Source organism: Wolffia australiana, chromosome 5 (genome assembly GCF_029677425.1).
Source record: "Wolffia australiana isolate 7733 chromosome 5, ASM2967742v1".
Taxonomy (NCBI): domain Eukaryota; kingdom Viridiplantae; phylum Streptophyta; class Magnoliopsida; order Alismatales; family Araceae; genus Wolffia; species Wolffia australiana.
The window spans coordinates 17,622,232-17,633,519 of record NC_135839.1 but is presented as its reverse complement, the minus strand read 5'-3'; the positions used below and the strand labels follow the sequence as shown (position 1 = coordinate 17,633,519).

Sequence of the window (11,288 nt, the reverse complement as noted above, 5' to 3'; positions counted from 1 at the left end):
TAAGTTTGTGATTTGGAAAAACCCATGATAATATCAAGGGTAGAGGATTCAGAAGATCCAATCCCATCCAACTAACTTAATGGTGTGAAGTGAGTCAGCAAACTCAGCATCCTGTCAGCGGCCAGATGGACCAATAAGGCTTTTAGTAACTATTAACTAGTAATAACTGAACATGTACCCCTTAAACTGTTATGAGAATTAGCTGCAAGGATTCAATATAAGTTTAAATATAGATAGGATTAAAGATAGATAGCCAGGATTAAATCCAGATAGGAAACAATTTAACGGCTAGGATTATATCTTAGTATAGCTGTTTTATTTAGTCACACCGGCTATGATTAAGTTTTAGAAACTTACTATTACAATCGCTACTATTCACATTATGAAAACAAACCAACCCAATGCTGATATGTTGCGAGAAATAGACAAACTTAACTGATTTCCGGTGTCACTCTCTCTCCTCTCAATCTTCTTCCATATCTTCTCACCTCTTCTGGTTCTTGAGCGATAGTGATTCTTTATAAACAGGCGTCTCACTTTTTATCATGCACATGAATCAAACCACCGTCGGCTGATTTCGCTCTGCGTTAATCTTATCATCGACATCGTCAAGTAAGCATTTTCAAGACTTCTCAATAACCCATGGTAATATCCGAGAAATTGAGAAGTATTTGTACACAGGAAGTTATCTTTAGCGTATCAAATAATCAGTATCTTGTTTACTTTTTATGATCTGAAAGAGGCAAATTTTGACTTTTTACAAGAGAAGCCAAGATTAGAGCGTGTGGTATCTCAGAATTGATTGTGACCGGACTCCTTGCCCTTGCTTACCTCCGCTATCTCTGCTTCCATTTCCTGAGGCATCTACTATCAGCTATGGCGATAAATGCAAGGCATGAACTTCATTGATTTTGGCGTTCAATGAGAAACACGGACGCCATTGTTGAATTCCCTATCCATGGTGATCTCTGCTGTCTGTATCAGGCCAATATGAGTATTTCAGCCATTCAGTATCGTCACAGCTTGGGATTGATGTTTCCTGTCGGAATAAGAGCACAGTGAAGTGAGCGGGACGGCAGAAGTTTTGGAGAAGAGGGAAAATTTTCATAGTCTTAAGAGCATCTCAGAATTCAGAAGCTAATACTCGTTACTAAAGTGCTAGTAAAGTATGATTTAGGAATGGATGAATTTTCTTTCGCACATATTCTTGTTTTTATTACCAAAACTTGACATATTTCTCAGCGTGGAAATACCAGAAAAATAAAATTTTCAGTGACAAAGGATGCTAATGAAATGGTATGTAGCGATTGAATTCAAAGTGTGCGAGACTAGTTTGGATGGTGATGTCCTGATAAATAATTGACTATACATATATATATATAAACTGGCACATGTTTGTTATTACAATCCTGTCTCAAATATACCTTAGAATAAGACAACAAAATCGTATCTGATTTTGTAGTAATTATGATGCATTGATGAAAAACTTGGAAAATACGGCATTTGTTTTGTGGAAATAAAAGTCAACTACGACACAGGTCAGTTTAACACGCGGAAATTTTCTTCGGAAATTCAATTACGAGTGAGTCCGACGGTCGCCTTTTAGTTGGCGGTGGAATGAGATTAAAACCGAGTAAAACCAAGATAGAGGGATAAAAAAACGTACATACGTCGGTTGATGGATAGATATCGAGATAACAAAATATCGAGATTGATAGATAGATAGATAGATGAATGAATAGATGGATATATATAGGTAGATAGATGAATAGATAGATAGATGGATAGATATCGAGATATCAAAATATCGAGATAGATAGATAGATAGATAGATGGATGAATTGAGGGATATATATAGGTAGATAGATGGATAGATGGATAGATAGACAGATGGATAGATAGAAATATTGGTAGATAGATAGATAAATAGATGGATGGATAGATATATAGATAGATTGACAAATTGTTAGATTGATAGATGGATAAATGGATAGATATATAGATAGATAGATGATATATATATATATATATATATATATATATATATATATATCACGACTGTTAGATAGATCGGTGGATAGATGGATAGATATATACATAGATATATTGTTAGATAGATCGATGGATAGATGGATATATAGATAGATTAGATAGATGGATAGATGGAGAGATAGAAATATAGATAGATACATAGATAGATAAATTGTTAGATAGATATATAGATAGATAGATATATGAATAGACAGATAGATAGATAGATATATGAATAGATAGATAGATTACATATATGAAGAGATATATAGATTGTTAGATGGATATATAGATGGATAGATATATACATAGATAGATAGACTGTTAGATAGATCGATGGATAGATGGATAGATATATACATAGATAGATTGTTAGATAGATCGATGGATAGATGGATAGATGGATATATAGATAGATAGGTAGATGGATAGATGGATAGATGGATATATAGATAGATAGGTAGATGGATAGATGGATAGATAGAAATATTGATAAATAGATAGATAGATAGATGGATTGTTAGATAGATATATAGACAGATAGATATATGAATAGATAGATAGATAGATAGATAGATAGACAGATATATTGATGGATGGATAGATAGGTAAGTAGGTATGTGAATTACCTGGAACTTGTCATTGTTAAACATCATTCTTGACACGATGTAAGGGTCAAGTACTGAGGATGATTCATCCGTCTGTGGAGGGAGGACGGCGGCGAGTGAACTACTGGATCTGGTGCCAGGATATCCAGATTCTCCTGGGCCTTCCTCGCCCGTTACTATGCGTGAAGAATGTTCTTGCGGTTCGATGTTTTTAAATTGATCACTTGCGTTTTCACGACCTAACGACCCAGATGATTCACCCACCAATACCTGTCGAAAAGAAAAAAAATTGTCGCAGTGAATTCACACAAGTCGATTAAAAATATTCGCATAAAGTGACAGGATCATCAACGGATGAGATTCATATTCATATTCACATTAAGAAATCCTACTTTAACTTCATGTCGTTGTCCATGAAGAAGAAGAAGAAGAAGAAGAAGAAGAAGAAGAAGAAGAAGAAGAAGAAGAAGAAGAAGAAGAAGAAGAAGAAGAAGAAGAGAATTCAGACAAGAAGAAGAGAGGAGACAGGTTTAGGGCTGAATTGCTCCAGGATTCTAACCTGATTGTATGTTTTACCAAATGGGGAAAAGCTAAAGCTATCTGATGAGTTCATCTCCTGAACAGCTGCAGCTCTATATTCTGGGATTCCATCACTTGGATGAGTTAACTCTTTGGATGACAAGCTAGGGCTGACGTAGCGCTCCGTAACGTTGACGCGGTCAACCATCCAATTGCATTGCCTAGGCTGGGTCTGGTAAAAGATCTTTGAGACGACAAGCTCCCCTTCTTTCTCCTCCTCCAGCTGGCCGAGATGGTATTGGTGCATGACCCAGTTGGTCTTCTCTGGCTTTCTTTGCTTACCGAAGTTGGCGTACAATACAAGTATCTTCTTGCAGCCCTTTTGCTGGCCGTTGGCCATGACCGGCCTTGTCTTGCCCGTTTTGTGCCACCTTGTCTCGCCGCCTTCAGGACTCTGGACTTTCCTTCTCTTCCTCGTGCCTGTTGTGTAGGCCTTGGAGGGCCTGTGGAAGAAGTGCTTGCTCAAGCCATCTTTCGTCACCCCTATAAGAATCATGATAAGACTAGGCTCTGGATAGCGAATAGGTAGTAGACAAATACACACAGAAAGAGAGAGAGAGAAAGAGAGAGAGAGAGAGAGAGAGAGAGAGAGAGAGAGAGAGAGAGAGAGAGAAAGAGAGAGAGAGAGAAAGAGAGAGAGAGAGAAAGAGAGGGAGAGAGCAAGAGAGAGAGAGAGAAAGAGAGGGAGAGAGCAAGAGAGAAAGAGGCAGAGAAAGATAAAGAGAGAGAGAGATAAATGGGGATAAATGGAGATGGAGATAAATAGATATTGACATATATAGATCAATATGGAGTGAGAGGAGTGAGAGAGAGAGAGAGAAAGAGGCAGGGAGAGCGAGAGAGAGAGAGAAAGATAAAGAGAGAGAGAGAGATAAATGGGGAGAGATGGAGATGGAGATAAATAGAGACTGACATATATAGATCACTATGGAGTGAGAGGAGTGAGAGAGAGAGAGATAGAGAGGAAGTGACAGAGAGATAGAGAGGGATGACGAGATATAGGGAGAGATTGAGAGAGATAGATATGGATAGAGATGAGATATAGGGAGAGATGGAGAGAGATAGTGATGGATAAAGAGATCTAGATAGAGAAATGGAGGAAGATAGATATGGAAATAGATAGAAATGTATAGAGATGGAGATAGAGAAGTAGATAGATGGAGAGATATATGAAGAGAAATTGAGATGGAGAAAGAAAGATATGAAAATAGATATTGATGGAGATAGAGAAATAGAGAGGTGGAGATAGAGATGGAGAGAGATATGAGGATAAATAGAGATGGATAAAGATAGATATGGAAATAGATAAAGATGGAGGTAGAGAAATAGAGAGATGGAGGTAGAGAAATAGAGAGATGGAGATAGAGATGGAGATAGAGATGGGAAGAGATATGAAGAGATGGAAAAATATAGAACTAGATCGAGAGATGGAGAAAGATAGATATGGAAAAATCTAGAGGTGGATAGAGAAATAAAGAGATGGATATAGATAGAGATGGAGAGAGAGATATGAAGAGAGATAGAGATGTAGAGAGAGATATGGGAAGAGAGATAAACAGAGAGATGGATATTGAGAGAGAGGGAGGTCGATAGAGATGCTTAGTCACCTGGAAGTTTCTCCGGGTGGGTATAGCAGATACCATCTTCCCCTTCAATTGTGGGTATGAATTCATCAATCAGAGGGTGGGATCTCCGTTCCCCTGCACGAACCTTGGCTTCTAGATGATCCATCAATTCCTGATCAGTTGGGTCGAATTTCACCCCAGCTGGCAGCCCAACCCAGTCCTGAGACCATTACCCGCTGTGTTATATCCCAATCTACCTCTTAATATCTTGGATACTAAAATTGTAAAAAATAAATAAGCATTTCACGAACCGGTCTTCTCTCGAGCTCGTGACCACAGCTGGGGCAGTGCTTTGAATCGTTGAGTCGATGCTGCCCGATTTTTGCGTCCAAGAGATCGCAGCCGTCGCTCGAAACCAAGCCAGCCATATTCATGGCTCGTCCTTCATTTCTCAGAGTTTCTGCAGAAATGCAATCAAAGGCAATAACAGATGATGGGAAAGAACAAACACAGTCCAAAGTAAGATGATGAAGGGGAGACGTAATAGAAGTTTTTGCAAGGAAAGAGACAGCCAACCAATCTTGACAAATGCAATCCTAAACTGTGATCTACTCCGCAGGAAGTAAGTCTCTGACAGAAAGGAGAAATTTGTTTTAATTGTAGGTTGACGAAAGATGATTTATAAGCAAAATTATGAGAAAATCCTAAGTGGCCTGTTGTAGTGAATGAGTACGATGACCACACTTTCCAAACAGAGGATTATGAATAAAGGGAGGAGAGTGGATCTGGGTATAGTTTCTCGGACAGGAGCATCTCCCCTTGCTTTCATGCTTCTTAAAAAACATGGAAAACGCTCAAAACTTTATGACAACAGCAAGGGAGAAAGAGCGAGGGATAGACAGAAAAAGAAAAAGCATGTAGGAGGGACGACGATGAGTGAGAAAGAGGAGGGAGAGAGAGAGACAGATACCGAGAGAGAGAGAGAGAAACAAAGGATTTTGAACGAGAACAAGAAATAAGTAGATGACGAGAACAGAGAGAGAGATAGACTGAGCGAGAACAAGAAATACGTTGATGAAGAGGACAGAGAGAGCGAGACAGAGAGAGAAACAAAGGACTGTGAACGAAAAGAAGAAATAAGGGGACGACGAGGACAGAGAGAGAGATAGGCTGAGCGAGAACAAGAAATAAGTTGATGAAGAAGACAGAGAGCGAGAGAGCGAGAGAGAAACAAAGGACTGTGAACGAAAACAAGAAATAAGGAGATGAAGTGGACAGAGAGAGCGAAGAGAAACAAAGGACTGCGAACGAGAACAAGAATTAAGGAGATGACGAGGACACAGAGAGAGAGAGAGAGAGAGAGAGAGAGAGAGAGAGAGAGAGAGAGAGAGAGAGAGAGAGAGAGAGAGAGAGAGAGAGAGAGAGAGAGAGAGGACTGTAAACGAGAACAAGAAATCAGGAGATGAAGAGGAGAGAGAGAGACTGGGCGAGAACAAGAAATCAAGAGATGAAGAGGACAGAGAGAGAGGCCAGAAACAAAGGACAGCGAGCGAGAGCAAGAAAAAGGGAGACGGAGAAGAGAGACAGAGAAATGGTGAACGGCAAGAACGAAAGTAGAGGGCGTGCGCGAGACCAAGAAAGAGAATAACGGAGAGACGAGACGGGGCCAGGGAGTGAGGGAGAGAAGAAAAAAGAAGAAGAGGGATCGCGAGGATGAGAAATAGGCCGAAAGAGGGAGACAGAGACAGAGCTAGAGAGAGAGAGGGATAAAGAGAGAATTTTCCACGTTCGGAAACACTTCTTCTCAGTGCAAGCTATGGGTGAGATTTCTAGCTCCTAGTTAGCGGAAGTAGAAAATTAAGGTTCAGTACAACGTTTCCTATTTTTAAGGCGCTATTGCGCCGAGAGGCAGACAATTGAGATCCTCTGGATCATTTAGAGCGCCTGCCGCGGGATTTGGAAACGAAAGAATAGCAAATCTTCCACAAAAGGATGCCGTCCGCGTGCAGGGAGAAATGAAGTAAAAGGCGATAGACCTCTCCTCTTGTGCCTGACAGATTCATAAACAAGCCTGTTTGTTCTTGAGCTCTACCGCTTGAGAAGATGGATGCGACGCCCATCTCCAGACAGAAGGAAGAGGTACACTGCATGCGTTAGGTTCAAGGAGGCATGCACAGGACGAACAAGAAAGAACAGAACGGAGGAGAGAAAGATAGAGGTCGCAGAAGGGAGAAGGATGTAAAGAAAGGATAATGAAGGAAAGAAGGAGAGAAGGGACGCTTTGAAGGAGGTATGAGAGAGAAGAGTAACGGAAGTCTTGAGGAAGAGAGAAGGGTTGCAGCAGAGAGAAGCAAGAGTGAAAGTGAGAGACCGGGTGTCATATATCTATCTATATATATATATATATATATATATATATATATATATAGAGAGAGAGAGAGAGAGAGAGAGAGAGAGAGTAGAGATTCCATCGGTTGCTTGCGACATAAGGGAGGGATGAAGACAAACTTGATGTTACTCTTATGACAAATTAACTGGAGGAACACGGATCGTGCTTCGCGTTCAAGCCTGTAGCCAGCAAGACAAGCAAGCGTCAATGAAAATTCTCTGGATTGGCTGACGGATTATTAATGGTCATTCAGCACTGTCACTCAGGTTTTGAAAGACGTGTTTTTCATCTACTTATCTACCAGTATCTGTCCGTCCACGACCAGCCTTTTTTTCTCTGAAATTTCACTCAACATTACGCGGGTTTGTATCACCGCACGCCGGAATTCCCGAAGAAGCGAATTTTTGCTTCACAGATCTAATAAGAGATAGGGAATGTTCACCAAAAAAATGCAGATTTGTTGTCAGTGAATGGTAAGAGAATCGTTTCATATCCGTATCTGAAGACATCTGTGGAAATCAAGAATCGGCCGCTTAATACGGGATCCAAAGTCCCAATGACCAGAGATTTTACTTGAAAATATTCTATCTTGGAATGCTGAGGCTGTCTTATGCCAACCCAAAGCATCAGCTCGATCGGCTACTCGTTTCTTTAGAACAACAGTTAACGAAGTTCTTCACCCCCTGCGACATTTCACAATGCACAATTTCAAAGAGTACCGTCCATGGTAATCCCAATAAAATGAACATATTTCCGCGAAATAAGCGAGAAAGGCTAATCTGCCTCGCTCACTACTTTCTCACGTAACTTTGGTCGTAAAACAACCGATAAATCCATGTATCATGTAACTGGTATCATCATAGAACGATTCTATCACGGCGCTTACCCAACATTCCACAAATAAAAGCCGAGATCCTTGGGATTCCGAGAAATGAACGAACAAATACCTTTAGAAACACCGGCGAGTTTCTTCAAGCGGAGAGCTCGCCTTCGTCAACAACAAAGATGAAAGACACCTTCCCGAGGGAGAAGAACCGAAACGCCATGACGACGGACGACGGGGAGATACATGTGGGAAGAGCACGAGGAAGACGAGGGGGGGAAGGGGAGGAACGTTTGTAAGTTTATAACAATCCCACCGTTCATCCGGGCGTGCCTCCCGTCGTGAAACGCCATCCGACGGTGCGGATATCCTGCAAGACTGAATAGGTGGGAAGGAAAACGATTCCTTGTCTCACACTCTCCCCCTTCACGTAGCTCATATTCCCTTACCCGTTGCAAGTCCCACGTATAACGTAGCGTCTCTCTCAGATGAGGTGGTCGATGGGGCCTACGACGCCGCCCTCGGAGAGAGATGGCGAGTAGACTGCCACTTGAGTGCACGCCATGCGTTTCTTAAGAGTGCGGAGAACCTGGTTTAACCCCACGTAGGGGCCTTATTCTCTTAATTGGCTTCCACTAAGCAATAAATGCGCGCCAAGTGTAGATACGATTGTGGCCATATCAACAGAGAAACTGCCGCAAAATTCTTTCTTCCGGTTTGGTGTTACGCTGGAACTCCCAAAAAAACGAATTTTCGCTTCACGAACCAAGTAGGAGGTAGGGAATATTCACAAAAATGCAGATTCGTGGACCGGGGAATGATAAATAAGGAAAACGTTTGTGGAAATTAAGAATCGGTCGATTGATAAGAACAGAGAAGAAACTTTTAGGAAATTCATGGATTTGGGTGGGTTTTCTATCTTGCTTTGTTATCTATCAGCTTTGTTACGTAGTACGCATGCACGGACTTAATTTTAGATCATACGAACTGCGTGTACGTGATTGCGACGTTTCCTCAAACCCGGCAACGACGAACGGCTTCGCTTCGCCACGTTCCTGGATGATGGCGTTTCCGCGTGTCTTATCACACTCCACTCTGTCACGGATTTTTCTCTCGGAGATTTCTGATGGGTAATCGTATTATTGTAGATTTGAGTGAGTTTTTATGTTTTTTTTTCTCAGGGATTTGGCTTTCTTGTGTTTGAATTGGATGCTAATCTGCTGGTTTGCCGAGGGGACATTGAACTCTTACTGCAGAAAATTGGAAAAAAACTGAGCCGGTAATGAGAGAATTATAAATCATTGTTTATTCTTTTATACGCGACGTCTTCGCAAGATGTAATAGGGAGGGGATAAACTACTCTCCTTCAGTTTTATCTAGTTTCGATAAAAATGTGAAGAACAACCATCGAAAACCTTGTAATTATCTCTCGTATGAACTATGCCATTTGCTAGCTTTTTTGAGACGTAAATTCAAGATTAAATTAAAGGATTATGAGTATTGGTCCTCCAAACACCCTTCATGGAATCAATTATTAATTGCCATACGCAGGCATTAGTTCTGCAAAACTAAACATCGGAGCAAAATATTTCCCATTGATTGACCCTCATTCTGGCTCAATTTCAACAGTTGATTAAAGAATGTGTCGCGGAGAAATCAAATCAGTAAAATATTCTGGGGGCCCAAGATTAAGAAAATGAAAATATTCTAAGTTTCAGAAAGTGCCAGTGGAAAGTTAAAAGAAAAATATTTGGAGGAATAAAATGGAAGATAAATGGTTCGGTTCGAGACATTTAATACGGAGGGAGGGAGTGTAATGTATAGAGGAAACTTTCAAATGATGGGAGATACACAGACGGACAAAAATAACTCGCAGTTTATTCTTTAGCCTGTGATGCTTGCGTTGAATCTCTATATGCAATTATGTCTCTGGTATAAACCATAATATTTATGAGCATTATTCGAAGCTAGAAAGATAAGACCATCTACAGCATTATCTCAAAGCTTCCTTATCAGTCATCGACATTCCTTCAAATTCTGAAGGCCATGGTAATGTGGAAAACGGAAGGCTTAGTAAAGGAACAACAACTCTATGGTGGCAAAAGATATAAATCAAGAGTATCACAATTATGATTTAAATCAAGAGATATAACTATGACGTCGATGTCTGTGATGTAAATCAAGAGATACTCTTATTTCGCTTTTTAGTTCATAATTGCTATGTAAATCACTGTGAAATATGTCTAATTGATTCAAAATAGTTCCTGGAGATGATATTTTGAAAATAGTCCCTAAATTTTTCACAAGGACGGATTGTGGAAGAGGAACCACCACAAAATGAGAGTAAAGTTGGTTAGATGATAAGTTGATAAGATCCCAACCGGGATCGTATCGTGAATGAGGTTGACCCTGGCGGAGTGGACGACACCGAGGGGACGAGAGCGGCAGAGAGTGGCGTAGTGGACGTCGACAGAGGAACAGGGCTCGACGGAGAGGACGTCGTCGAGAGAGAAGGAGAGACTACTGGAAGGAAATAACACTAACAACTCATGTCCTGCCCTCCAACGAGGGGGCTACATATTTAAAGGAGGTGCAAAAGACGAGAATGCCCCTAGTGGGCATACTAGTCAGAGAGGATCGTCATATAAGTTGACAGATGGTATCTACATCGATATTTTATGAACATTTGGTTTTGAAACGCAACACGTAGTTCATAATCCAAAGGGTATCCTTAATTAACAAATGAGGAATAAGGCAAGAAGAATGCCAACAAAATTAATCAAATGAAACAGCAGGAGAGGTATATCCGGGGAAATTCAATATACTGGAGACTGACTCCCAATCCAATTAGCTGAAATAACACCATAAAATGAGCAAATATCACACTAGGGAGCATCGGCCTTGACTTTGATTCTGTATGGAAGATCCGAAACCCGGAGAGCTGATGGCAATAATTCTGAGAAGTGAGATCAAAAGCGTTTAATCTCATGGTTGTGTTTCCAAAACTCCCCATTGATGAAGAGTTTTTGCAATGCAAAAGAGTTCTGTATCGTCATTCGCATGAGGTTCTTTAATGTTCCACCATATCAGCTCTCTCCTCAATTGTTGAACTTCCAAGGAGGATATTATTGATTTCTGATGATATCAACCGGGGTGGCAGCTGACCAACCAAGACCATCGTCCTCCAATAATATTGATTCTCTGAAATCCATGAGATTTCTCTGTTTTATCTGCTTCTCTGATGGGTGGGTTCTTCTGGACGTATCTGTGCGTCTCAGAGGCTTTGATCAAGC

The 11,288-nt window shown here is 40.7% G+C and overlaps 1 protein-coding gene across 3 annotated transcripts; it reads right to left on the bottom strand.

Moving 5' to 3' along the window:
• Positions 1 to 685: 685 nt before the first annotated feature.
• On the bottom strand, positions 686 to 8,682 carry LOC144703771 (NAC domain-containing protein 75-like). Of its 3 annotated transcripts, XM_078576031.1 has the most exons (7): positions 8,120 to 8,682; positions 7,746 to 7,855; positions 5,095 to 5,243; positions 4,826 to 5,003; positions 3,199 to 3,701; positions 2,661 to 2,909; positions 686 to 1,039 (listed from the first exon to the last, which is right to left on the bottom strand). In XM_078576031.1, exons 3-7 carry the CDS (start codon positions 5,215 to 5,217, stop codon positions 953 to 955), a joined length of 1,140 nt encoding a protein of 379 aa, XP_078432157.1. In that variant the 5' UTR covers positions 5,218 to 5,243; positions 7,746 to 7,855; positions 8,120 to 8,682; the 3' UTR covers positions 686 to 952. The 3 variants fall into 3 exon arrangements, with proteins under 3 accessions (XP_078432157.1, XP_078432156.1, XP_078432158.1); XM_078576030.1 differs by lacking the exon at positions 7,746 to 7,855; XM_078576032.1 differs by lacking the exons at positions 7,746 to 7,855; positions 8,120 to 8,682 and adding an exon at positions 5,360 to 7,163.
• Between the last annotated feature and the right edge of the window lie 2,606 nt (positions 8,683 to 11,288).

Coding starts and splice junctions, on each gene's coding strand:
- LOC144703771 (XM_078576031.1), bottom strand. CDS start 5,217: ATGAATATGGCTGGCTTGGTTTCGAGCGACGGCTGCGATCTCTTGGAC. Junction 2,910..3,198: donor TTGGTAAAACATACAATCAG/GTTAGAATCCTG, acceptor TCTTTTCGACAG/GTATTGGTGGGTGAATCATC. Junction 1,040..2,660: donor TTAACAATGACAAGTTCCAG/GTAATTCACATA, acceptor TTATTCCGACAG/GAAACATCAATCCCAAGCTG.